Here is a 26,877-nt window from a genome sequence, read left to right on the forward strand (position 1 = left end):
TCTCGGGGCCAGGGGCTGGCGAGGGAGATTAGTAAGCAGTTCATAAGAATGAGAACCTCAGCCCGTCATTTCCTAGCAGAGGAAAGTGCGGAAAGCACGCGCCGAGGCTAGGCCAGGGTCACTCACACTGGGACATAGCGCCGAGTGTGTCAGAGCGGGAGCGAGCAGAGCCTCAGGGCCCCGCCCGGCCGTTCTTCCGGCCGCGCGCCCCGTGCCCGAGCCCCTTGGCCCGCCCTCGGCCGTGGCGACCAATCAGGCGGCAGCGTTCTGCGCCGTGGTCCCGCCTCCAGCCGCTGGGACGTCACGCGTCGACCGGAGTGGGTGGGCTCGTGGCCCGCACTGCCTCACGGGACGGAGGCGAGCTGCCTTCAGTCTTTTCCCTGTGCGCTGGGCCGTAGCACGCGGGCTGGAGGTCCCTGCTTGTAGCCACCAACATGGCGGACAGCAACGGTAAGAAAAGGCCCCATCTTGAGGCGGGAGGGGCCGCTGAGGCCTCCTGGTTCCGCGCAACGTTGGCGTTCGTGCGGGAGCGGGTCACGCAGGGCCCTGCGCGTGGGGGGAACTGGGCCGATTGCCATTGGCCGGGGCAAGGCCTGAGCTGGGCGCGCGGCCGGGGTGGGCCGCGCTGCTCCGCCTGCGGAGGGCCCGGGGCCACTGTTGTCTGGATCCCGTCAGCAACGATGTGGCTCGGCGCGGCCTGGAGACGCCCAGCCCCCGAACTCTATCGGGCTTAGGGCGCTGACAGGCGGGCCGCTGAAGCCGCGCGCGCCGTGCCACGCCGGGCTGGGAGGGGGGAGAGGCGGCGCCCGCCCGGGATACATTTTGTTACTTTGACTCTGTTGAACTTGAGTGGGGCGGCGGCTGGCGCGTGTGAGCCCCGAGGCTACAGCTGGCAGACTGGCTGGAGAGACCCGTGTTAGGGGCAGACACCCCCGGAAGCCGCCACGTGGTGGCCCAGAGGAAGGGAGCACGTGCGGGTGGCCTGGGTCCCTGGGGACACTCACTGGCGCCTCTCCTTTTCCGTTGAAAGTGGTCGGCGTGGCCAAGAAGCACAAGAAAAAGAAGGAGCGCAAAGTCCTGGGAGACGCGGCTGTGGCGGTGAGTAGGGTCCAGGGCCGGCCTCCCTCCCTCCCTCCGGCCCCCTGCGGGCCCCCCAGCCCTGCTGAACTTCCTCTCCTCCCTGCTTAGGAGCTCCAGCACGAAGGGGAATTCTTCATCAAGCCCGAGTCCAAAGTAGTTCAGTTGGACACGTCTCAGTGGCCCTTGCTGCTGAAGGTGAGGCGAGCGGGCGGGGGTTGGGGCGGCCCTTCATTGCCACTCACTCTGGGCCGGTGCTTACTTATCTGCTTCCTGTCCCGCTTTAGAACTTTGACAAGCTGAACGTAAGGACCACCCACTATACTCCCCTCCCTTCCGGATCGAACCCTCTCAAGAGAGAGATCACGGACTACATCAGGTAAGCCAGCCCTGGCACAGCCGCGCGCCTCCTTCGGCTTGAAGCGGGTAAAAAACTGTGTGGCTCCACGCCTGACCAATATGGTGGCAAGACACATGCTCTGCTTCCCCAGCAGCAGGCACCTGGTTCTCCTACTTCAGGGAGAGAGGGAGAGAGTGAACAGCAATTGCCCTGTGGCCATTCTCATCTCTGCACACCTGAAACATTCCCCGGCACACCCACTCACCCAAAGGGCCCAGGCCTGGGGCGGGGAGGGGCGGGGCGGGGTGGGGTGGGGTGGCATGGCATGGCTGGGCGGGAGGCATCAGGCACACTCCTCCCCATGCTCCAGCAGGCCCAGTGACACAAGCCATTTTCTTAGGAGGGGTCTGTTCCAAAGCAATGGCAGACAAGCACCCACAGCAAGCCAGTCGACAACGTGTGCGTTCTGCATTGGGCGTGCACAACGTGTGCATTTTGCCAGTGCGGAGTTTGGTCAGAGTCCATGGAATGCCCAGCTTACTGCTTGGTCTAGACTCGATCTTGAGTGCAGCCCCTTGATTGTTGTCTGTTCTTGGCACTGTGTGTAAAATAATCTGTCCATCTCTATTCTTTTTTTTATTGTAAACACATTTTTTGTACCAACGCCCAATAAGGATAATTGGGTAAAATCGGGACCTTGAAGAGAGACAAGGAAGCAAAAAGCGGTGTTAATAGCCGACTGACGATGAAACAAACCATCACGAACTAGTCCAAGTACCAAATCAGAAGAAACGAAAATCTGACGCTAGCTCCCTCCGCTTTGGGTTTGCTTCTAGTCGTCCCACCTGCCGCTAATGTTCCCGATTCTTTGTTTAAGTAGTGCCTTGAGTTTGGGGCAATTGCAAAGGCATTTTCAAACAGTTCAGCGAAGTTAGAGACCAAACTCCAATTTTTAAAAGGCGATGAGCTGAAAGAGTTTCCCAAATACTGGCTTGTGTGAGTAAAGGGGAAAGTGAGAGTTGTTCTGAATCGACCTACAAGGTGAGCCCTCCCCCGCAGCACAGAATTCTGGCTAGCCCGTCGTTTCCCTGCCTAGTTTTGAGCCTTTACTGCAGACCACTTCTCTTCTTGGCTCTCTTTGGTGCCTTTTGGAGCCATTTGGTCTGCCAACTAGCGGGTGGGCACAATTCAGGTCTTGGGGTGGTGGTTGTCTCGGGAGCCTTGTGCTGTGTGTGGTAGGGGAAAGCGGCGGTTATACTAATGTCTTAATGATTAAAAAATTCTCATTCTAGGACAGGTTTCATTAACCTTGACAAACCCTCCAATCCCTCTTCCCATGAGGTAGTTGCATGGATCCGGCGAATACTCCGGGTTGAGAAGACGGGCCACAGTGGTACTTTGGATCCGAAGGTGACTGGCTGTTTAATTGTGTGTATAGAACGAGCTACCCGCTTGGTCAAATCTCAGCAGAGTGCAGGTGTGTTGGTTTGTTTAGAAGCTTGCCTTCTGCTGGGGGGGGGGGGGACCCCAGGACTGCCCCGAATGCCTCCCTCTCCCACCACCAGGAAGGGGGAGGCCCTCGCCTCATTGCTGCCGCCTCCTTTTTTCCAGGCAAAGAGTATGTGGGAGTTATCCGACTGCACAATGCTATTGAAAGTGAGGTTCAGCTTTCCAGGGTAAGCTTTCGTGGGTCCAACTGCTCTTACTGGGGAAAGGCAGGCCCCTTTTTCTGATGCCCTGCAGTTGGCTCCTGGAGGTGTTTGCAGCTCTCTGAGCCGTGTCTGTGACTCTATACTTTGTATTTACTGTGTCTCTGCCTTTATTTGGCCCAGTGCCTGGTCCCTGTTGCTGCTTTCTTGGCTTTTCCCAAAGGGCATCTGTCAACTGGAGATTTTGTTTCATTTCTCCAGCTGGCTGCTACTGTTACATGAGAATCGCTGTTGCAGCACACAGGCGCACGGTTACATTGTCTCAGGCCCCTCCACCCCCGGGCTTCTCGTTCACCTTCCTGGGCCCTCTAGGCTTCTAGGCCACAGATGTATCATGGGATGCCAAAGACCATTGAACCTTAGGTTACTGAGCTGTAAGGCCCAGCCTTTGGCTCTGTTTTCCTTAATGACAAACAGACATCAATGGCTTTTTCCAGAGCTCTTGGCATGTGCATATGATGAACAGTTTTTCTTTCACCCATCCCTTCTGTCTTAGTATCAGTTCTAAGGCAGAAGAGCAAGTGTCAAGGGCCGGGCAATGGGGGTGAAGCGATGTGCCTAGGAAGCATCTGAGGCTCCCTTTGACTCTGGGCCTGGCACTGTGTCACCCAGCCGCCCCCTCGCTGTAGCTGAAGAGAAGAGAGGGTGCTTTAAACTTGCTGTCTATGCAAGTGACCTGGTCTCCATAGTAGATGGAGACACCCAATGCGATCAATTACACTTCCAGTCTAAATTGTTCTATTTGGTTGGAGTCAGAGATGAGCAGATGTTGAGGAGGTCATTGGTCCCTGCGGATTGGAAGCTTCCACGGGGACGTGACCCTTTTCAAGGGTGCTCTGGATTCAGATCAGCCTCTTGGATGCAGGAGCTGAAATTTTGGGGGGTGGGATCTGCTGCTTGTGTGTTGTGCTTAAAGCATCTTTTCTTTTCAGGCTCTGGAAACTTTGACAGGAGCTCTGTTCCAGCGACCACCTCTCATTGCTGCTGTCAAGCGGCAGCTCCGAGTGCGAACTATCTATGAGAGCAAGATGTTGGAGTACGACCCAGAAAAAAGATTAGGTAACTAATCAGCCGTCGCTATGCCTTCGGCTCTCCTTTGGTCACTTGCAATGGAAAATAGTGGGGGAAACCCAAGCATCATCAGTGGATGCTGCAGAGGCAACAACCCAAAAAGGCCATTGGATTATGGACTTTGCTCATCTTACCTACATCGCAGGTATCTTCTGGGTGAGCTGTGAGGCTGGAACATACATTCGCACATTATGCGTCCACGTGGGGCTGTTACTGGGAGTTGGAGGCCAAATGCAGGAGCTCCGTCGGATCCGCTCTGGAGTCATGGGGGAGAAGGTAGGATGGAGATGTGCCCAGGAATCCCATTTCCTCTTAGGGTGGAGCCATCCAAAGTGTTGAGTTCAGCACAGGGAAGTTCCCCTGTTCTGTTAATTAACTTTGGAACATTAAGAACGGCCGGGGAAAATGAGGATAGAAAAAGACTTCTATCCTTTTTGTCACCCGGCCTACAGTCTGCTCTGGTGTCCTTGCGGTGTGCCCTTAACTAGGGTGCCTGCTAGGTGGATCTGGGACCCTGGGATACTCTGCCACTTGGCAGTGTATTGGAGGTAAGTACTTTCTCACAAGGGCCACGAAGTTGGCTGTGAGCCCATTTGTCATCCCCTTCTGTCTTCCAGGACCACATGGTGACCATGCACGATGTATTGGACGCCCAGTGGCAATATGACAATTACAAGGATGAGGGCTATCTGCGGCGGGTCATTTATCCTCTTGAGAAGCTGTTAACATCCCACAAGCGGTTGGTCATGAAGGACAGTGCGGTATGTTCTGCTTCTTCCCAAGTTGGTCTGTGCTTAGGGCTGCTGGGGCCAGAGCCTCTAGAGGTACCAGACATGCACCCTGAAGTGGAGCTGGGGTGAAATCAAGTGTCAAGCAATCTGACCAAGCCTTCCAGCTCTAACCCTGCCCCCCCCCCACCCCCACCCTTTTTTTAATTTTTAAGAATCCTCAGAATGAATGCTTTGCTATTGGGGTTAAGTGACTTGCCCAGGGTCACAGCTAGGAGATATCTGAGGTCAGATTTGAACCCAGGCCTGGTTCCCAATCCACTTTCTTTCAAAGAGGCTGATGAAGTTTCTTTGCTTAGGAAACCTTTTGGAATGTTCCTCATGTTGTCACCTGACCCCCTAGCTGAGAAGCTGGTCATCTTTATGGTAGCTGAATCTCCCCACCCCTGAATTCATATCTGAATTGGAGCAGCAAAATCCTCGTACCTGGGACGGGCCTTGGGTTGGAGCCAGGGAGACCTAGTTTGGGGTCCCTGCTGACTAGGCTCACCCCAGAGTCTAACCTGCCACAGAGAGTTGCCTCTTGTCTGAGGGAAGATCCTACAAGACCCGGTTTTTTTCAGCTCTCGGTTCCTTCCTCCAGGTCAATGCCATCTGCTATGGAGCAAAGATCATGCTTCCTGGGGTTCTGCGCTATGAGGACGGCATTGAAGTCAATCAAGAAGTTGTAGTCATCACGACCAAAGGGGAAGCCATTTGTGTGGGTAAGAGATGGGAGAACTTTTGCTGCCAAGAGACAGGCTGAAAACCTTTGCCCACTTCTGACTCCACCAGATTGCAGTTAGGTTGGTGGAGTCCCTAGTAGAGACAGACTTTGGAAGCGCTGCTCTTCCCTCCTTCCTGTGTAGCGAAGGGGCAGCGGCACACTCCCGGCAGCTTGCCTGCTCCCTGCTTTGGTTTTCAGGGACAGATCGGGGAGAGTTGTTGAAGGATCAGAAATGAGTCTTTGTCAAAACGTTAGAGCTGGGAGCTCCCCACAGTGCCTGAAGAGAGGAGCCGTCTGTCTATAGGCCGGAACGTTGTCCAGAAGCGTTCAGCGGGTGTTGGCATCCTGGCTGTGCTTCTGGTAGTCCCTGGCATTGCCCCTCTTCCTTACAGCTTTGGGGAGTGAGCCCATAAAATTGGGACTAGGATGTTGTCCCCTTCTTTGGGGGCTTTCCTTAAAGCCCAGATTCTGCTTCCAGGCTCCTCTGAGTTCCAAGATAGAAGAGTGGTAAGGGCTAGGCAATGGGAGCAGCCAGCTGGGAAGTGTCTGAAGCTAAATTTGAACCCTGACTTCTCTTCATCTTAATGTGGTGCCTGGGGGCTGGGAGCTTCTTGTAGGGAAAGGAGATACAGCTAGATAGATATATACTACTACTACTCCTACTCCTACTACTACTACTATCATCCACAGAGGTGGACCCCTGTATGGAAGTGTGTCATCTGGTAACTGCAAGGGGGAAATCTGGTCCTGTATTGTCACCTACATCGCCATGGGCTCTGGTGGCAGTGATAGGAAGGAACGAGTGTCATCCATGGAGGGTTTGCCTCCAAGTGTGTCCTCTGAAGGGCTGTCATTCCAATTTGAAGAGAGGTGCTTAAGGTGGTTGCCAGGACAACCCAGTTTGGGGAGGTTCTGAACTTGGGAGTGCAGTGACCGCCCCCCGCGCCCCTCCCCCCCCCCCATTCTCTCTCTCCTCTTTCCATAGCCATTGCCTTGATGACGACCGCAGTGATCTCTACCTGTGACCATGGTATCGTGGCCAAGATTAAGAGAGTTATCATGGAGAGAGACACTTACCCTCGGAAGTGGGGTCTGGGCCCAAAGGTGAGTTGGATCCAGTGGCGGCCTGAGGGACACCATTCTTTTGGGGACCTGCCAGCCAGCCCTGGTGAGAAATAGTGGCATCTCTTTGGGAAGGCGCTCCGTATAGGAGGAAAACCACTGGTGTTGATATTGAAGCTGGGCAGGTTCCTCCCTGAAAGCTTTCCTTGGGCTGCTGTTCCTCTTGGTGATTAACTTGGGAGTTGTGCGGCTGCTGGGGGCAGGCTGGCAGCTGGTAGGCTGGCCTGGGTTTGATGCCCGCTGAGTAGAACAAAGGAGCTGTGAGGAACTTGACAATAAGGGAAAGAGGAACAGTGACAACATTGCCAACATTTGACTGCTTAGAATCCAGTGGCACAAGGGGGGAGGAACACCCTTAGTTGTGTGGGTTTTGTGTATATAAATGGAGCCCGGTGTCCACGGGACATTGGCAACTGATGGGTTTCCTGATTTGGCTTTGAAGCACCTCCATTGTCTTGGTAGCTTGGGATGGATGGGAACATGTGGGCTCAGTCTGATTGGGCGGCGCCAAGTCTGCTGGCAATCATTCAAGATGCTGGAGAAAAATGACTGCATCTTCAGGCTCCCAGGCTCCTTTGCTGCTCACTCACTCAATCCCTCTTTCCTGCCCCGCCAACTCTTGGTTTGGCCGCTTCAGCTCCTTCTAGCCAAATTCCTTGAAGGTGCCTCCTCTCTGTCCTCTTCTTTAGCCTCTTATGTGCCAGCTTCCACCCAAACAACTGGCAAGTTGCCAGATCCATGGCTTTTTCTCAGTCCTCTTCCTCCTCCTCCTTGCCCTTGGGCTAGAAACAGAAAGTGCCTTTTGGTGTTCCAAGGCCCTACCAGCCCATGTTCTCTCTTGCTGTCCCGCAAGACACCATGAATTCAACAGGCCAAACCCTTCCCTTCTGTCTTCTCTTAGAGGAGCAGAAAGGCCTAGGCAGTTTGGGGTTAAGTGACTTGGCCACAGTCACACTGGAAGTGTCCGAGGTCAGATCTGAACCTAGGACCTCCCAGCTCCAGGCCTGCCACTAAACCAGCTCTCATTAATGATGTGATGGTGAAGCTTGACTTTTTCTTTCTTCATGAGGCAAGTCAAAAGAAGATGATGATCAAGCAGGGTCTTCTGGACAAGCATGGAAAGCCCAACGACAGCACGCCTACAGCCTGGAAGGACGACTATATTGACTACAGGTGATTGGTGGCCTGTGGAGGGCAGCGACTGGGAAGCAGACAGTTATCCCTTTCTGGTCTTCCTCTCGTGACCTTAGAGGGAGTCAGTCTGCAACATGAAGTGATGGCAAGCTGTTTCTGGCCAGCATCACAGTGTGTTGATGGTGGTTTCAGCCTTGCCAGACACCCCCAGGTGCTCCTAGAGCGGCCACTCCTGAAGGGGGGTGGCAGGGATTTGACTGCCTCCTTTCTTTCAGTGTCACCGTGAAGACGGAGCCTGTCTCGGTCCCAGTGGTGCCCATGAAGACCGAAAAGACCAGGAAGGTGACTGCTTGGTGGGGCGGGGCTTGGCAGGGAGCCTGGGAATGGTGCTGGCTTGGATTCCCTTCCACTGGGGGGAGTTTAACCGGGGCTTTGTTTGGGGAACAGAGGAAACTCGAAGAGGAAGACGAAGGCCAGGGCAGCGATTACAGCGATTACGGGGATTATGGTGGCGAGAATGGTGATGAGGAGGAGGAAAGCAGCCAGGAGGAAGAGGAGGAGCAAGATGACAGTGAGGAGGAGGTGGAAGAAAAAATGGAGAGTGAGGAGGAAGAGGGGGAAATTGCGCCAGGTGGCCAGGAGGAGGAGGAGGAGGAAGACAGTAAAGCATTTATTGTTCCTCAACTGGAAGTCAGCAAAAAAGGCAAGAAGAAGAAGAACAAGAAAGAGAAGAAGATCAAGGTCAAGGTTGAGAGTCCGAGCGGCAGATCCGTGGATTCGGTATGTATTCCCTCTGGAGGCTTGTCTGTGGGCCCTTGGCACACTGTGCGGTGCCAGTGCTAGCTGGCCCAGTGTTCACACTGACTGTGTGTCTCCCTTCAGGGCACTGACAGCTCCAAGAAGAAGAAGAAGAAGAAGAAAGCCAGACTAATGGCCGAGGACTCGGAGTAGTGAGAGGAGCTGGGCTGGCCGGGGGAGACCAAGAGGAAAAAAGGCGACTGCAGTGGTTTGGGAAAGGACAGTGCGCCTGAGGGAGGGGCCCTTGGCTCGCCATTGACCCTGCTATTCTGGGGGGTGGGGGGGCCATCCTATCTTGTCCTGTTTTAAGGATATTTGCGGGGGCGTGGGTCAGGAACAGATGCCCGCCCGCCCGCCGCCGGAGTAGCAGAATGTGGATGTACCATAGCTTGCTTACTACGGCAGAGCAGCTGGCCGCGGCCGAGCAAGTGCTGTTCTTTTTAATCGTCATAAAATGAGGGCATTTCGGTGGGTCTCTTCTCCCTCCCTCTGCTGAAAACCATTCGATGTTCACACAGGACAGAAAGAAGCCTCTGTTGCTTGGGGGATGGGCAGCTTCCCCCTGCCCCCACCTTAGAGGGGGCTCTTGGGCTTGTGGGGCTTCCTGTTGCAGTGTTTGTTTGCAGCCACCTTAGGCCCAGGTCCCTGGGAGCTGCCCCCCCTCACACACACACCTGCTCCTGGTGCCCGCCCTTCTGGGAAGGAAGAAACAGTTCGTGCCCGCTGTCTTGTGGGAGAGGAGAAGTTGTAATTTTTATTTGCTTTTTATTAAAAAGAATAAAGTACAAGGATTAGTTTTTAAGGATTCTTGCTTTGTTTTTCAATGAGTGTGGAAGCAGGGGCCACTTTCCTGAACAGGGCAACAGGGCAGTGCCAGGCCCCACTGCCTCGGAAGGTAAGTCCTGGCGCACCCCAGACGGCAAGCCCCGGAGAAGAACATGCAGGACTCTCGGGCAGATGGTGGCCTACGGCTTAGCAGCCATTGTTGGTGCCCATCCAAGGGCAAGCCTTGCTGAGGGGTCACATTCTCCACAGGGCCACCCAGACACAGTGCTGCTGCTCTTGTGTAGTTCAGGGCTCGCCTGGGAGCAGCCAGGGCCGAATAGGAGTTCCCAGTTGGGGCCCACGTGCCCTCCCTCCCCAGAGGTTGTGTGGCTCAAGGGCAGAAGAGAATGGGGAGGGGCCCCAAGCACCCCCTTTCTCCGGGCCTGGCTTTCGGCCACCTAGCTGCCCCCTTCACCAGACTTCGTCCTGAACCTGCCCTATCTAGTGACCACCTTGGAGGGAGCAGGACAGCTGCTGCCCAGGATCTTCCCCAAGTCCAATTGGGGTTCCAATTGCATGTCGGATGGCTGGACAGGTAGGAGGGCTTGGAACTCCCAGAGATAATGGTATAACGCTGGGCAGAGGTCCTGGGTTCAAATGTGACCAGGCACGGCATTCAGGAAAGCATCCACTGAGACAAAGCTGGCATTTTTATTGCTACTTAAGGCTTCCCTGCACAGGAGTTTCCCCTGTTTTTGGCATTTCATTCCCCCACAGACAGGGGTGGTGGGGAGGGGCTGAATCAGCTGCAGCAGCAGGAAGGAGAGGCTTATGCGTGCAGGGTCAGGAGGAGGGACTTGGCTGGTGCCACCTGGGCCTTTCTGGCCAAGCCCCAAAGATTGATCCATCTTTGGTGGGCTGGGGGCTAGGGGGAGGCTGAGGAGCAGAAGCAGCAAGCCTGGACTAGCTGTGAAGAGGGCGCTCAGTAGACCCAGGAGACGGGGACCCACTGGGGAGAGCTACAAGCCAGCTCGAAGGCCTCCTGCAGGATCTGGAGGCTCTCGTCGATACCGTTGTTTACGAGCGTGAGATCGAAATAGTGTGCGTATCTGTTGTGGATAGACTCGGAGTCCTTCTGGAGCTGCTGCAGAGCTTCCGACTGTCAAGAGAAAGGAACACCACGTGACAGCAGCCACACTGCATGGACCACAATGACGGGGAAGGCCTGTCCACTAGAGTTCACTAAATCCAAGTCACTTTTCTAAGTGACTTAGGAGGCAGGGGAGTTGGGAGGTCCTGGGTTCAAATCCAACCTCCGACACTTCCTAGGGGCTAACCCCAGTGACCTTTCTGATTCTGAGGCAGAAGGCAGGGGTTGAAGAAGTGGGGAGGGGAACAAGCAGCTACACTGCGGATGTACGGGTATCTGGAGAGGGAAACCGCAAACCGCCCCAGTGTCGGCCAGAGAAGGGCCTGGGAGCAAACGTGCCGGGGGGACTGGCGGTTGGCCCAGAGAAGTAAGAATCTGAAATCTTGGCCTCACCTTGCTCCCAGAAATCCTGTGTGAGAGGGGAGCAGAGCCTCCAGTTTTCCGGCTTAGCTGGGAAGAGAAGGCTGAACACTTCCCAGTTGCCGGGAATGAAAGGGAATTTCCCCCAAAGGCCCTATCAGATCTAAGCCCCTCTCTGCACTGCAGGTTTCCAGAAAAATAATGGGAAATGAACAGACCAAGGCAAAGAGCTGGGGGCTGGCCCCATGGGTTACACCAGGCTGAGAGTCAGGGTCGCGGCAATCCCAACCCTTAGTGGGCAGCTGGGTGGTTCAGTGGATGGAGAACCAGGTCCAGGGGCAGTGGAGCCTCAGCCCGGCTGTCAAGCATCGATCAGTGAGGGCATGGCACTACCCAGAGCCCAGCATGTGCCCTCCACACGGGTCCCCACCTGCTGGGCCTTGTTGGTCGGAGCAACGAACACGATGAAGGGGGACAGTTCTGCTGTCCGGATGATCTTCAGGGTCTGCAGAGGGAAGAGAGAACAGTACTGTAGGCTTCCCAGGGGGCCAGGCCCCAGACAGTACCTCTTCCTCTGCTAGACGCGGGGCCTCCTCTCAGCACTGCCATGCCACTGCCCAGCAGGAGGAACCCTTAGGTTAGGACTCGCCTTCTGTCCTAGTACTGCTTCCAAAGCAGAAGAGCAATAAGGGCTAGGCTAGCAAGTGTCTGAGGCCACAATGGAACCCAGGACCTCCCGTCTCAACCCACTGGGCCACCTGGCTGCCCCCCTAAATTACTTCTCAAAGAAAAGGTGGCCCTAGCCCCAACTTTAAAGGGTTAGGGTTCAACTTAAGAGAAAACATTCCCCGTATCTACTTTAAAAGTGACAGAGGAGAGGCTGCTAGCTAGGTAGCACAGAGGCTGGAGAGTGGGAGGTGCAGGGTTCAGATCTGACCCCAGACAGACACTTTTGAGCTGTGTGACAACCAGATTGTCCAGCCCATCGTTCCACGAGTAAACAAATCCTGCCTCCCACAAGTCTCCACTGCATCTAAGGGAGGGCATGCAGAAGCTCCAGCACGGAAGCCGGCTGCTTTTCCCCTCCACCCCCTGGCAGCAAAGGGCGTGCACCTGGGGCTCGATGTCCAGGATGGCCACTTTGTCCTGCTGGTGGATCTGGTGCAGCGTCTCAAATTTGGTACCAAACATGTTGCCCTGGTAGCTGCCAAATTCCAAGAACTCGTTGGCCGAGATATTCTTGGTCATCTCCTCAGTGGAGATGAAGTGGTACTCCTTCCCATTTTCCTCGCTCTTCTTGGGGGGTCGGGTGGTATCTACAGGGAAGACGGGGCCCCAGACATCAAAGCTCAGGTCTCCTGAAGCCGAGTCACCCACCCCCGGCACCAAGGCCTCGGTGGGCGGGCCTGAAAGCCCTCCCAGAAATGGCTCCCCCCCTCTCTCTCCCCACTTATTTCCCATTCTGCTGCATCTCTCATCACCCATTTCTTCCAGTTGGCCCAGCAGGAGGCCTTTCCTGGCAACACTCCCTCCCTCCTACAAAAGACCTGTTTTTTTGGCAGTACCCCCCCCCCCCAATCACCCAGTAGAATGGATGCTCCTAGAACTGTATCTTCACTTCCATGGATCTTGGGGGGGAAGGGGAATTTGGGTCTATGAGTTTATCAGAGAGGATCCCCAGTGTGGAAACTCCTCCCACCAGTACAAATGGAAAAGCTTTGACTTTTGGTGCTCAGAGAAAGGCCCAGGCAATAAGGACTCGAGCCACATGTCTGGAGTCTTGTGGGTGGTATGTGTCAGAGGCAAGACCCAGACTTTCCTGACTCCCAGGCTCCCTCCAAGACTTGTACAATAAATGCTTGTCACGTGAAGGAATGCCCTAGCCCTGTGATGGCGAACCTATGGCATGTGTGCCAAAGATGGCACACAGAGTGGGCACATGCAGGCCCTGGCTGGGAGCCACTCTAGCCTCCCTCCACCATCACAGCATTCCCAAATGGGGCTGGGGGGGAGGGGACAGGGAGCAGTCAAGCCTCCCTCTCCCTCCTCCACCATAGCTGCAGTGGAGCTCCCAAATGAGGGGGGATGGAAAAGGGGGCTTGGTTAGGGGAGGGCAGAAGGCCCTGGCCGTGGTCAGGGGGCTGCTGGGCTCTCTACCGCTTTTCTCCCTAGCTCCGGAAATTGCAGCCATAATCACAGTAGTAGCCAAGTGACACTCAGAAAATGAGCTGATGGCATCCAGCCGTCTGCCATTGGCCTTTGACACTGGAAAGCTTAGGCTAGGAGGGGACAAAAGTCAGTGCCACCCCCCCTACCTGGGTAGAGTAGGGCCACTGGCCAGCAAAACCAGCAGGGTTACTGGCCGAATGGCTGACCGTGGAATCAGAGGTCAAGGCCCGAGATCCGAGGACACTGAGACTAGGGGCAATGTGGGATGAGACTCCCAGCTTGGGCCATGAAGTTAGCAGGTCCGCAAGCAGGGGCAAGGGCCGGGGGCCTACTCTGACAGGCTATTGCTACATGTTTCCCAGAGGTTTCTTAGGCCTTCAGTGCTGCCCACTCCCACTTTGTGGCTGAATCCATTTCCAGGCTGGAGCTTGGGGGTGAGACACCCCAAGGGCCACTCACATGGAGCTGGGTACACAAACTTCTCTGGGTTCTTGCTGACCAGGGCATTCTTGATATGGCTCCGGCCTACCCCACTGGCTCCTGTTTGGGGAGAGAAGAGGAAGGTACTAGGTGTGATTCAGCAGCGCTCTGGTTGAGGGGAGAGAAGGGCCCAGGGGTGCTGCAGTTCCTGGCAGCTGCTGGCATTCTAATTGATGATGGCAGGGCGAGGAGAGGAGAGCATGATGGGAAGGCCAGGGGGCCTCATGCTAGGCATGCTGGGAGGGAGAGAGCAGGGTCTCCTTGAGCCCTCCTCTCTCTGACTAGGCCATTTCTACAAAGGCTCAAGCGTGTACACATGTTCAAATGGTATATGATCTGAAAACACTGAGGAACCTTCAGCAAAAGCATCAAGCTTCACATTCAATGCGGGCTGACCTCTCTCGTCTGTCTCCCTCCCTCCATCTCTGTGTCTGTCCCATGAGATCAAAGATCTCTTCGGGTGCCAAAGCATCAAGAATGTGATGGCAGCCTCTGCATTTCTTCTTGGAGAAGCCGAGCTGAAAGCTTGTCCCTGGGGCCTGGGACCCTCTCCGTCCTCACCTCCCTGGCCATCTCTTTTTGTTTGGGTAAATACTTCAGGCCTTCAGCTCAAATAAGTTGACTGTAAGTCCCTGGAAGCCAAGAACTGGTTCATTTTGGTCTCTGTAATCCCAGCAGCTGCCCAGGTCTCCCCCTCGGCTCACCCCATGCCAGGACAGACGCCAAGGAGAAGGCTGCCGCCCACCCTCCAACTCCATGCACACCCTTCTGATGGCCCCTAGTTCTTCTAGTGAACCTCTGCTGCCTTTGAGCCCTCTTTCTAGGGTGATTTGAGTGATGCCACTGTCACGCGCCTCCAGCGAGAGCAGAAACGTCTCTCCTGGCAGCGGGGCAAGCCTAAGGGATGTAGCAGGCCTCTTCACACACCTATCAGCACCAGGGTCTTCCTCTTGAATGCTGGGAGCTGCACGACTTCTTCATAGGAAACAACGTCCAACTGATCGAAAACTGGAGGAAAGAAAGAGAACCAAAAAAGGGTCAACACCGATGTTTGGCAGCGCAGAAGGGACCATGGACACCTCACCACTCCAAGTGCTGGGGGGCAGAGCACAAACTTCCTCTCCAGTCCCCTTCATTTGTCCTCTTCTGATCTATTGCCAGGAGGGACCTCAAGGGTCATCTAACCCAACTTCTTCATTTTACAGATGAGGAAACTGAGGTGCAGGGATGGGAAATGACTTGCCCAAGGTCACATGAGGAGGAAGCACTATAGGAAGGATTTGGACCCAAGTCCTCTGACTCCAGAGCCAATGCCAAACCTTCTGGAAGAAGTATTTGAGTACCCCAAGAAGTCTGGAAATGAGACTAGAGTCCATGGTTCAAGTACATTTATGTAAACAAAGGAGTCAGGGCTGGAAGGGACCTGAGAAGCCACACAGTCAGAAAGCCAGGCCAAGAGAAGAGAACAAGGTTTTTCCAAGGTCAGTTGACTACTAAAGGGCAGGAAGTCACTTTGGAATGATAGGCGGTCCTAGACCTACTGGCCTGAGGAATTCACCCCCACCCGGCAAACTGAGAAAGGTGACCAAAAAATAGAAAGGGTCAATGCTGGCAGGGCTGTGGGAAGACAGGCACACATGGCTGAGCCTTCCGAAAAGCAATTTGGAATGATGCAAAGGAAGGGACAGAAAGGCCCATAGCCCTTTGCTCTAGAGACTCCACTGCTAGACACACACCCTGGGCCAAAGAATGGGGAAAGAGCCCCATCTACACCACAATATTCCTAGGATCACTTTCTGTGACAGCCAAGAACTAGCGGCTGCAATTATGGTATGTGACAACCCTAACCACCACCACCGCCGCGGCACTCGTCTTCTCTCTGAAAGCCAGTCAACTCTTGCCCTCTTTGGGGAAGGAGAGATTTTGGCCAGGACTCAAAGGGAGCGGGGGGAAGCCAGGAGGTGAGGATAAGGAAGCGAGCACATTGGGCAGGAGGGATGCTGTAAATCTTAAAATTTCTCAGACTCTACCATAGAACATTTGGTTGAGGTTATTCCCCATTTTAAACAATGAAGGTACTTAGTCAGGAATGTATGTGAGAACTTTATATTACTCCACCCATACTTAGGCATACTTTAGGGGAAGATAAAAGTTGTAAAACTCCTTACTGAACAATGAAAAGGTACTTAACTCATACTTATAGTGAGGCCAAAAGCCCTTAAGCTAGATCTATTTTTAGATCTAATACAAACCGGTACTAAGTACCTATGAAGGTCAAATTAATCACTAAAAGGTCAGGCAACTTGCAAGGGACAACCTTACCAAAGAGGTGTGAAATACTCAAAGTTTTAGTCTACCCAGAGAAGGTGATAACAAGATGTGAATTAAGAATGGTCAATTCTTTGGAAAACATCTACTGTGATTGGTAGATGTGAAAATTTAGGGGAGGTGACATAGGAGAAAATTCTCTTTAAAAGGAGGACAGAGGCCTCTGGAATTCAGCCTTGGAAGCTGAAGTGGAGGTCAGGAGTCAGAGGAGGCTGCTGGGTCTCTGAACACTAGAGTTTTGCTTGGAAAGATCTTGTGGTGAGTGATTAAAGACTGACTTAGGATCTCTCTTAAAGTGAAAGGCCTAGGCCCTAGCCTTTTCCTATTATTTCCTCTTTGTCTCTCTCCCTTCCCTTAATTCCTTCATTTATATTAAATAAAATCTCCATAAAACCTAGCTGACTTGGGTATTTCATATTTGGGAATTTTTCCCATGGTGACCACTTATTTTTTATTTAAATCAAGACACTAAAATTATCTTTACAGTTTGACAATTCACAGTCTTGAACCCACATTTTCGCGGCCACAGTTTATGGCAACCACTCTTTTGTCTGTAACAACAGCCAGCCAGAGAAAATGCCAGCCCCACTTTCCCCTTCAGCCTCGTCTGCAGTCTCCTACTTTGCCAAAAGTGTGTGTTGTGAGCTCCCTCTTCCCCTCTGCTCTACCACCCTAAAGCCCTTCTCCCTCATCCTTCATTTTCTCCTTCATCTGCTCCTGTCTACAACCAAAGGGTCGCCCTTCTTTTTCCAAGGCCAGCATTGACCTCTGTGTCCTCAGTCCCATCCCTCCACCATTTCATTTCCTCTAAGACCGTGGCCCACCATTCCCTTCCTCTCACCTGCAATTGCTCCCTACTTGGCATCTTTCACACTGGCTACACGTAACTCCAAGGCCAGTGCCTTATGCACTGTGCACCCCTGTGCACAAGACCCCACATCTTGTGACCAAGACATGCTTGACCAGGCTGTTTCCCTGCTGAAAGGATGTCCTGTCATTTGCTTGGCAAGGACAGTGATCTGGGCATTTCCCTCACTGACCTGCTGGTTCTTCTATTTGGGGGAATAACTGTCAAGTTCCTTTGCCCCAGCTCAGAATACAGTGCTCAGGTGCCACCTCTTCCCTGAAGCCTTCCCTGCCTGCCTCAGCCCCCACCTCCCCAGCTGCTATTGCTCTCCCCTTCCTTTAAATTCTTCCTCTTCACTTGGTACAGTCTCTGGGGGACAGCGAGCCCTGTGGCTCTGGCCCTTGTAGGCCTTCAGCACCCACTGATGCCCACCCTGCATGGTCAGGGCTCTGGCTCTCTCTCCTGATTCTGCTCCTTCTGATGTTCTGTGGAGCAGGCCTCCTGAGCCTCAGCCTGCGTGCCCGCCTCTCAGTACAACTGCTTTCCTCTGGGTCTGTGTCCAAAGGTCCTTCCAAGGTGGGGGTCCCAGACTCCATTGGCAGCCCACTCACTTGCCCTGTGGCACATTGGGTGCTGAACGTAGGGACCACAAGGCCCTGGGGCCCACTGTGTAGCCTGACTGCCCCAGGGTCCTAATCCAGAAGGACAAAGGCAGCTGCTAAGAACACACTTACCTTGGAGATGAGCTCACAGTGTGCTTGGCAGGCCCCAGGGTGCCAGAGGAGTGGGGGTCGTGGCCTACTCTTCTGGAAGGCTGCACGCAGCCCTTTCCCAGGGACTCCATCGACAGGCCTCCCTTGGAGGGGAAATGGGGCATGCCTCTTCCTTTTCCAGCAAGGGCAGAGGGAACGGGACCTAACCCTAAGCTGAGCCCCCCAGGTCTGGCAGGGCCGGTGATCCGTGATCCTGGTTCAAAACCCTGTGGCAGCTCCCGGGGGAGGCAGAGAGAAGGGGGGGCAGGCTGCCAGGGCCCCAGCTTACTTGAGCTGTGCTTCGCCAGGTACTTGTCTTTGTACTTCTTCTTCTTCCCCCCAAAGGGGCTGCAGCTCGGGGACTCGGCCCGAGTGGCTGACTGGGCCACACTCGCCACTCGCCTAGAGAACCAAGGCCAGAGATAACTCAGGGTGGGGGGCATGTGGCAGCCACCTTCCCCTTGCATGACCACTGTCCAGGGCTTTTCCTTCCTCCTCTCTGCCCTGGGAGAGCCCAGCTCGGGACAAGCCCCAGCTCTAACCGCCTGTCTTGACGCCACTCAATGGCCCCCCGGGCTGCTCTGAGGAAGGGCCCTGGCACTGGCCCATCCCTCCCACAGCTACAGGGCAGATGGGGGGCTCTTGGGAGGACATTGGCCGGGGTTCACAAGAAGGCCCTGGCCATGCACAAGCACACAGAAGCCCAAGTGGCAGCGTGGCCAGGCCTGGCTACCCCATTCCAGTGCATTCGCTTGGCTGAAAGCCTTTGAGCCTTTTTTCAGTCAGGGATCTCCAAGCATCTACAAACTTCCAGCTAAAGGGGGCCAGCTCCATCTGGGACACCAAATGGGTGGGAAGCAGGGAGGAGACTTTGGGGACACATGGGGGGAGGCCCTGCAGGCCTGAAAACTGGTCCCCAGTAAGTTGGCCTCTTGGAAAGTTCCCCATCCCCCTCCGTGTCCTCCTGCATCATGTCTTCTCCGGATTAGACCGGGTTCAGGCCCTCCAAAGTCTCCTCATAGGCCATGTGGGCGCCCTCCTACTGACCTTCCTCAGCTGTGGCTTCCCCGATGCCTGTGGGCACTCGAGGGCGGAGGAGAACCCTTGAACTCTAGCAGGCCCCCCTGTGGACTCCCTGATGAAGCTGGGGTCCCCAAGTCTAACTGTCCTTGGGTGTTAGGGCTGCCATTTGTCCCTCCTGATCTTCATCTTACTCAGGACAGGATGTCTTAGCATTCTGGGTCCTCCACCACTGTCCAGGCAGCTTGGCGTCACAGGAACGCTGGCTTGCCTGGCCCCTACCAATAAGGATCCTTTCGCCCAAAGGTTCTTCCTGAGATGACCAAATGGAATCACGGAATGGGAAAGGCCTCTAGCCGAGTTCTGGAACCCAGGGCAGCAGGGCCTTGGATTGCCATCTGCCAGGACCAGGGAAGTTCATCTCTCTTGTCCTCACCTCCATCACACTTGAGCCCTGGATGAGGCTAACCCCCTCTCCACAAGAGTTACCGTCAGCCTTCCTGGACCCAGGACAGGGTGGCCTCAGCCTCTGAGGTTTGGGACTGGCCCCAGCCCTCCAGGTGCACCGCCAGGGGCCAGCAGGAATGGGGGTGGGCAATGGCAACAGCAATGGTTAGAGAACATCCTACAGAAAGGACCCAGAAGACTCTGGAATCCTGAGCGAGTGGGACAGCCTGGACTATGGGGGTGCCATTGTGCAAACCACGTAATCCAATTTGTCGTTTCAGGGGGCAACCAGCGAGGCCTAGAAACAGAGGTCCAGGGTTCCAATTTGGTCTCAAAAGCTTCCTAGCTGTGTGACCCTGGTCAAGTCACCTAGCCCTGTTACCCAGCCTTCCCTTACTTCCTTGGAATCAATACACAGCATCCCATGGTAGAACGTAAGTTCACAGACAATTTCCTCTGCTTGGTGGTGTTTGGGTGGGGGTTGAGAATGATTATTGAGAGGAAATGTTTATTTTCAAAGAATGTTGGCTTTGGAATCAGGGGATCTGGGTTCCAATTCTGACCCTTCCATAAGCAGGAAGCTCCTTGAGGGCAGGGACTGCCTTCTGCCCATCGGTTTCTACTCCCAGGGCTTGGCACAATGGCTAGTACACAATAAGCAACTGATTGAGTGATTACTTGTAGGACCTTGGGCAAGTCCCCAGATCTCAGATTCTATACTAAGAGGGCCTTGGTTTTTTCATGGGCACTGAGGACCAGGCAGGCCACATGGGATTCCCAGAGCCCAAGAGAAGCTCAGAAGCTTGCACATTTTCAGAAAAGGAAACTGAGGCACTTAACTACTGAGTTGGGAAGTAGCACCATTGGGATTTGAGCCCAGGCTTCTCCGGACTTAAGTGCCAGAGTTTTCAGCTGTTCCAATGAAACAGATTCAGAGTGAAATACAGGGAGAAAGCTCCAAGGTGAAAGGGAGCTTGGAGACCAGGTAGGCCAGCCCCTTTTTTCCAGAAGGAAAGACTGAGGCAGGGAAAGAGCCTAAGCAAAGCTCGAATACACAGCCTTGGGCTTTCCCTCCAGGGAGACTGAAGGCTGTGTATTGAAGCAGGCCTGGGCCTGGGCAGGAAGCAAGGGAGGGAAGACTGGAACCCAAGTCCTTTCCCTCCAGGCCCCAGGCTCTTTGGAGGGCAAACATTTTCCTAAGGGAGTTGAAGTGCCCCGTGTGGGGGCTGACTGGGAGTTCCATTAACCTGTGTGCTCTAGGCCCATTTCCTCCCCTGGAAAGGAATGAGATGGGCCTCGATGCCCTCTCAGGACATGCCCCCGGCTCTTTGAGTCTGGTCACCATGCCCCAGTGCGGGGTCTGTCCTTTCTGCTCACAGACCTCAGAGTCCAGGCCAGCCCATGAGCCTCCCGCCCTTGTGCTGCTTTCACAGCTCCTCCTAGAGGATGCTGGGACTGCTCGCTCTCCTGAGGTCTCTGCATGCCCAACTCATGGCCCAGTGTCTGGCATCCTTTGGCCACGTTCTCCGTGGGCACCCTGCCCCCCTGGGTCCCAGGACCTACCACTCTTGCAGCTCCGGAGAGGGGATCAAGCCCGCGGCCTCCCTGGCCGAGCCTTCCACCCGGCCCTGCCACCAGTTGCTGTCATCCTTGTTGATGATCTGGATGATGTCCCCAGTGGCAAACTTCAGGCCCGCCTCCTTGCAGGGGATCAGGGGGTCCTTCTGGGGATCGTAGTCAAACTGGGCCCTCATGAACATCTGTCCAACAGAGTCAGCCGGCTCGGACTTGGGCCGCCAGGATTCTGACCTGAGATGTTTCCCAAGTGACCAGGGCACCTCGGTGCCCGCCATACTCTGGGACCCCCGCCCCCGCCCTAGATGGCTGTTGATGGCCAGCATGGCCCATCCAAAGCTGGGCCTCAGGTCTGGAAAGCATTTCAAAGATGGGCAACCAAGACCTTCCAAGGTCTGTCCCAAGGCTGGCCATCATCACTCAGGCCATGGTCTCCAGTCAAGTTAAGAGGCAGCAGAGGGCACTGTTCTTAAGAGTCAGAAAGACGAGTTCAAATTCTACCCTAAATACTCACAGTTAACGAACAGTACACTGTGTGTCTCCATTTCCTCAATTGCAAAATGGGGTTGAGAACACCACCCACCTCCCAGGGCTGTTGTGAGGATCAAAGGAGCTACAGTCCTAAAAGCACTTTTTCCCCTCCCTCCTACCCCCCAATGTTGAGGCCATCTGGCCTAGTGGACAGAGAACTGACCTTGGGGTGTTCCCCAGATACCTTCTGGTCGGTGCTCTAGTCATTCTCCTCTGTAAAACTTGGATAATGCCATCTACCTTCTGGGTGGCCATGGAAGCCACCACCTAGGCCACTGGCTACAAACCACAACTGATGCTGACACACTGAAGGCCTGCCTCGGCCATGGCTGTCCTCCCAGGCCAGAGTTGGGAACTCTGGGGTGGGCTAAGGGGGAGCTCCTGGTGTCCCCTTAGTGCCGTGGTTGCTTTGGGGGTTAGGAAGATGCCCCATTTGGGCAGCTGTGTGGAGCCTGGAAGGGTGTGGAGGCAGAGAGGCCCATAAGGAAGCTGGGACAATAGCCAGGCTAGGCTGGAGGTCACAGGAGCCTTTTAACTGGAATAATACATAGTGGAAGGGCCCTCTGCACCCCTTTCCTGGATTGGAATGGAGAGTTTAGAAGGTCTATTACAGGCTTCTTCACAGGCCCTGTGACAATGAGCTGCTGGGAGGGACAGCTGGATGGCTCAGTGGATCGAGAGTCGTCAGGCCCAGAGACGGGAGGTCCTGAGTTCCAATCTGGCTTCAGACACTTCCTAGCTGTGTGACCCTGGGCAAGTCTCATCACCCCCATTGCCTAGGCTGCCTTTTCTGCTCATCTGCTTTGGAGCTGATAGACAGGATCGATTCTAAGATGGAAGGCTCCAAAAACGTGTTTATGTCACATAATCTCGCCTGGAGCCTCTCTGCTGCCTAGCAATGTCTCTACACCTGCCTTTTCAACTCGCTCTCCCATCGTCCTCAGTGGCAGCTCTTCCTAAGCCTCCCATCCCGTTTCAGAAGCCTTCTCTCTCTCACCCGCCCAGCAGAGGCCCTTGCATCCTATTGGACTGAGAAGAGGAAGTAACACACATGTGTGGACACCTTTCCTAAGGGGGTTGACTGAAAGGAGAGGAAGAGGTATGGATGACAGCTAGTTGGGGGGTGGAGTGGGCATGGGTGGGATCTAGTGATGATGGCCTTGGATGAATCCAGAGGTGGTGGGGAAGGAACCAGCAGACCGGGGATAGTTGGCCATTCAAGGGAGGCAGCAGTGTACCAGAGAAGACAAAAGGATGTCATCACATGTCAGGGGCTGTCCTTGGCAAGGAGAAGGGCTACCAAGGAGCAAGGCAGATGGCGATGACGCCAAGGGGTTTGGAGGTGAAGAGAAGATGGCCAAGCTCCTGATTGGCCTCAATTTTCCCTGGAAAGAGGCAGAGCTGAGCAGGGAGCAGAGGGAAAGAAAGGAAGAGAAGGCTTGGAACCACTTCTGTGGGTGCCTCGTGGCACTGAGGGTGGTAACGAGAAGTATCCCAAAACCCTGCTAGGGCCCTAGAGGCCTTCCAGCAGTTTTGAGCCTCCCCACACCTGGGAGGGTCTGCTAGACAGGGAGCATTAGCCCCATCTCTCGGATCCAGGCACCCTCCACCCCCATCTTGGCACACACTGGGAGGCAGGGCCTGGTTTTCATCTGTCTCCAGCACACAGTGTCACACCTGGTACAGAGCCATCTGTACCAATGAATGCAGACTTTACCAACTGAAAGCTGAGAGGAAGGCGTCTTCTCCTTTCTTGGATCCTGGCTCCCCTCTTTGGCAGTCTGCCCATGGACCTCCTCTTAAATGCATATTGGGAAAGGCCTCAAATGCATGAGACTCCAAAGGCTTCCCGGAGGAGATGGCCCCCAAGCAGAGAGGGCAAGAGGGAGGGCTGGACTTAGCAAGCAGTGAGCTACTCAGCCAGTCTGCTTGGAAGAGGAAGATGGAGGCCATTCATGATGATCATGTGAAACAGAGTTTTAATCCCGAATGGCGATGGCTTTAAATGGCACCCAAAGAACTTTGACTTCTGAGCTGGGGGAGAGACTCTCCAATTGGGACATTGTAAGGATGACTGATTTGGCAGCTCCACTCCCTCTCCCTCCCAATGCCTCATCACAGCATGGAGAGGACTTTCCATTTTCAAAGACTTCCGTCCAGTTTGGAGAGGCACATCACCAAAATGGCAATGGGATGGATGGCTCTTTCTGGCTGTGGAAATTCTCCAAGACCATCTACCAAGTTAGAGGCCTATGGCAGTGGGGGAGACTGCCCACAAGTCTAGAGGTTGCTCTAGAATGGGAAGAGCTCGGAGGCAGGGAAGTCAATGAGGAGGCTGCCACAATAATTCAACTAGGAGGGGCTGAAGCTCTGAACTAAGCTGGGAGCCACATGAGAGGCAAGAAGAGGATGAAGGCAGGAAAAGCCCTAGGGGTAAAACAGAGGAGATTTGGCACCTGGGTGGATGTGGGGGTGAGGGAGATGGAAAGGTCAAGCAAGGGCAATCCTGAGGTTCTGAATGTGGGTGACTGGGAAGATGATGGTGCCACCAACAGAAATGGAGATGTCGGGAGACAAGCAAGCTTCATGGTTTTTTGACCCATGGGGAAGTAGAACCAAAAGGTTAGTTTGGTAGAGGCATCCAGCAGAGCAGGCACTTGGCCACATGGAACTAGATTAGGGATGTCTGCAAAGAGAGAGGTGATGGCCACAGCATTGGCCACAGATGTGACTTCTCCGAGAGTGTAGACAGAAGAGGGCCCAGGCCAGTCCGGGGGAACAGTCACTTTCAGGTCATGGAAGGAACTCCCAAAGAATATGTGTCAGTGGTCTACATAGTTGGGGCTGTGTAGATGAGCTAGGAAAGCTCACTCACTTGCTCACTTATGTACACAAGGTCAAACGAATACGACCCAAAAGGCAGCCCAGCTGGGCAGGAAGTCTTCAGGATGTGGAGAGACAAGCCTGGATTGGGAGTTGAGAAGAAGCTGGGCTTGAATCCTCACTCACTTGTTCCCTTTGTGCCCATGGGACTCCAGACAAGCCAGCGCAGCTATTGAAGCCCCAGTTTCCTCTTCTGTGAAAGGAGGGCCTTGGATAAGAAGTCCTCTCTGACTGTATTGTTTACAGAAATCCACCCCCCCCCCCAATTAGAAACAAGCCCCTGATGAGATAAGATACAGTGGTGGGGAAAAGAGCACAGGATGGGATTGGAGTGGGGGGGGCTGATCTGGGGGTCTGCCAAAGATGAGACTTGTCAGGCTGAATGGCCTCTACATCCTGGGCATCTGGCAGTTGAGCTCTGAGGAACACTGTCTTTCCCAGGATCCCCTGCTCATCAGAGCAGGCAGGCTGAGAGGCAAGGTCATGGCAAGGCTGAGACGATGCTGAGGGTTTGTGCTCACCTCCTTGGCTGTCCTTCCTTACAGGCCATCTCTCTCTCTCCTCCATGCCCTACTCCTCCTGCCCTCTTCCCTGCCTCCCCCTGCCCCCAAGAGAAAGTCCTGAGAAATCCTTCTGCCCAAGGGAAGGGGGGGGGTTGCTCTTCCTTTATAGACTCCCTTCAAGATCTCCAAACACTCTCCACCCCCTAAACTAGAACCCTTTTACATTTCCTAATCTGTATCCACATGTCTGTTGTGGAGTCCCCAGCACCTCTAAATGCTCTCTAGTCCCAGAACTGTAGGGTTCAGTGGTCCAAATTTAGAGCTGGGCAGGACTTCTTTAAGGACTATCTCAGCTAACCTCTTCATTTTCCAGATAAGGAAACAGAGGCTCGGGTCTCCTACATGACTCGCCAAGGGCTGTAAAGCTACTAAGTGGGAGGAGCAGAATGTGAACCCAGATTTCACCCCCATTCGCCACACTTTGGGACCTCAGAGGTGGCCTGAGCCCTGGACAAACCAACCCAAGTCACTTCTGTGGTTCTGGTCGATGCTAAATTTGGGGATCAACAGAGAGGCTGCCTTGATCTACCCATGAAAAAGGTAGTCTGGGGGAAAAGGTATGCGCTTTGGCTGAGTCGGACTACCTTCCTGAGCTAAAGGTGTATTTCTGGAGAAAACACAAGGAGCTGCTGTTCAGATGGCACTTCGCAGCACTGGGTTCATGAAGGGTATCTTGTCTAATCTTCTCGTTTTACGGATTAGGAAAACAAGGCCCAGATGCCCCAAGCAATGAAGACAAACCCAATCCAATGGGTCACAGATAGGTTGAGTATCCGTTCTTTTGAGAGCAGGGCCTAACCCATTTTGTACCTACCCCTGGTGCCTAAGCACAGTAGGCACATACTGATAAAAGGAGCCGATGTCTGGAAACACTGTGCTTTGGGGGAGAGGGCTTGGAGCGGACCTACCTAAGAATGGTCTCCATGTCCCTGGGTGATCCATGGGAAAAGACCAGTGCTTGGGTCCAGTCACAGCCAAAGGTCACCTACTTTAGCCACTGATGACTTCAACACTACCGCTGTCACTTGCCCAAGTCCTTCCCTTTCAAGCAATTCTGTCAGTCCTTGGGTGACCCAGGCCCCAATACTCTGTCTCTGAGACTGTTTGCTCCTCTGTAAAATGGGGATAATAGAAATACCTCCCCTCTTCTCAGCACCATATGCAAAGCTTCAAGCAGTCTATAAACATAAGGACTTAAACAAGGGGAAGGTAATGATATAACATCGTCCCTTGCTGCTTTGTACCAGAGGCTGTTGGGGCAGAAGCCCTAACGGCACTGATCCTCCAGAGTTAGGATCTGGGGTGTTCCTAAAGTTGCCACCTGCAAAAAAATTGGAAATGAGGGGGTGTCCCTCTATTGGGGAATGGCTGAACACATTGTGGTATCTGATGGGGACGGAATACTATTGTGCTCAAAGGACTAATAAAGTGGAGGGATTCCACGTGAACTGGGACAACCTCCAGGAATTGATGCAGTGAGAGGAGCAGAGCCAGGAGAACATTGTACACAGAGGCTAGTACACTGGAGAACAGCCCATTGTGATGGCCTTTGCACTAGCAGCAACGCAACAGGCCAGGATGATCCTGAAGGCCTTACGGGGAAGAACGCTAACCATGCTGAGAGAAAGAACTGTGGGAGCAGAAATGCAAACGCAAAACACAGGACATCATGTATTGCCACATGTACATATGGGGTGTGATTTGGGGTTTGGGCCTTAAAAGACCGCTCGCTCCATAGCAGAAATGAATGATGTGGAAATAAGTACCAAGTGACAGCAGGTGTACGAGCCAGGGGAACTGCTTGTCGGCTCTGGGAGAGGCGCAGGAAGAGGGGGAAGGAGAGAATGAAATGGAAACCTGGAAAGGAAGGAAGAAAAGGAAGAGAAGGAAGGGAGGAAGGGAGAAAGGGAGAAAGGGAGAAAGGGAGAAAGGGAGGAAGGGAGGAAGGGAGGAAGGGAGGGAGGGAGGAAGGAAGGAAGGAAGGAAGGAAGGAAAGAAGGAAGGAAGGAAGGAACGAAGGAAGGAACGAAGGAAGGAACGAAGGAAGGAAGGAAGTTGCCACCTAAAGCTAAAGTGAGAGTCTCAGTGTCCATCCCAAACAGTGTCCCTGAGGAATGAGATGGGTACGGATTGAGGCATACTATCTTTCACATCCATGAATGGGGGTTTAATTTGGGGGTTCTGGCTCCGTATGAGTGTGCTCTTACAACAATGTTGGACCACTATTGAAGTGGGTTTTGCCTGACAATAAAAATAAAATTA

General features: G+C 54.0%; 2 protein-coding genes and 2 non-coding genes across 7 annotated transcripts in view; 3 read left to right on the plus strand and 1 right to left on the minus strand.

Annotated features, from left to right (window-relative positions):
* Positions 1-279: 279 nt before the first annotated feature.
* Positions 280-9,547, plus strand: DKC1 (dyskerin pseudouridine synthase 1). Of its 3 annotated transcripts, XM_001374828.5 has the most exons (15): positions 280-450; positions 1,031-1,098; positions 1,189-1,275; positions 1,365-1,456; positions 2,710-2,894; positions 3,029-3,093; positions 4,059-4,185; positions 4,343-4,473; positions 4,815-4,958; positions 5,569-5,689; positions 6,677-6,795; positions 7,883-7,986; positions 8,223-8,289; positions 8,395-8,727; positions 8,830-9,547. In XM_001374828.5, the coding sequence occupies exons 1-15, from the start codon at positions 435-437 to the stop codon at positions 8,896-8,898; spliced, it is 1,728 nt and encodes a 575-aa protein (XP_001374865.2). In that variant the 5' UTR covers positions 280-434; the 3' UTR covers positions 8,899-9,547. The 3 variants fall into 3 exon arrangements, with proteins under 3 accessions (XP_001374865.2, XP_007506969.1, XP_056665861.1); XM_007506907.3 differs by lacking the exons at positions 8,223-8,289; positions 8,395-8,727; positions 8,830-9,547 and having other exon boundaries at positions 294-450; positions 7,883-7,990; XM_056809883.1 differs by lacking the exons at positions 280-450; positions 1,031-1,098; positions 1,189-1,275; positions 1,365-1,456 and adding an exon at positions 2,100-2,458 and having other exon boundaries at positions 2,763-2,894.
* LOC130456208 (small nucleolar RNA SNORA36 family) lies at positions 4,523-4,651 on the plus strand. Its single transcript, XR_008914802.1, has one exon. It is a non-coding gene; the product is annotated as a small nucleolar RNA SNORA36 family (small nucleolar RNA).
* On the plus strand, positions 8,020-8,154 carry LOC130456212 (small nucleolar RNA SNORA56). Its single transcript, XR_008914805.1, has one exon. It is a non-coding gene; the product is annotated as a small nucleolar RNA SNORA56 (small nucleolar RNA).
* Positions 9,548-10,202: 655 nt separating the features above from the next.
* MPP1 (MAGUK p55 scaffold protein 1) overlaps positions 10,203-26,877 on the minus strand; it is a 45,363-nt gene continuing 28,688 nt past the window's right edge. Inside the window, exons 6-12 of one of the 2 annotated variants that reach the window (XM_001363379.4) lie at positions 20,627-20,823; positions 17,886-17,998; positions 14,597-14,677; positions 13,649-13,729; positions 12,134-12,336; positions 11,451-11,525; positions 10,203-10,669 (exon numbers count right to left, since the gene is read on the minus strand). In XM_001363379.4, the coding sequence (XP_001363416.1) occupies positions 10,493-10,669; positions 11,451-11,525; positions 12,134-12,336; positions 13,649-13,729; positions 14,597-14,677; positions 17,886-17,998; positions 20,627-20,823 (927 nt within the window). In that variant the 3' untranslated portion in view covers positions 10,203-10,492. The remainder of the gene's footprint in view (positions 10,670-11,450; positions 11,526-12,133; positions 12,337-13,648; positions 13,730-14,596; positions 14,678-17,885; positions 17,999-20,626; positions 20,824-26,877) is intronic. The other variant, XM_007506906.3, reaches the window with a different exon arrangement.

The sequence above is a fragment of the Monodelphis domestica genome, chromosome X (genome assembly GCF_027887165.1).
Source record: "Monodelphis domestica isolate mMonDom1 chromosome X, mMonDom1.pri, whole genome shotgun sequence".
Lineage (NCBI taxonomy): Eukaryota > Metazoa > Chordata > Mammalia > Didelphimorphia > Didelphidae > Monodelphis > Monodelphis domestica.

What these genes read in the sequence shown, in the direction of transcription:
- DKC1 (XM_001374828.5), top strand. An exon ending in TGGGAGACGCGGCTGTGGCG is followed by an intron (nt 1,099 to 1,188) that starts GTGAGTAGGGTC and finishes CTCCCTGCTTAG; the next exon opens with GAGCTCCAGCACGAAGGGGA. An exon ending in GAGATCACGGACTACATCAG is followed by an intron (nt 1,457 to 2,709) that starts GTAAGCCAGCCC and finishes TTCTCATTCTAG; the next exon opens with GACAGGTTTCATTAACCTTG.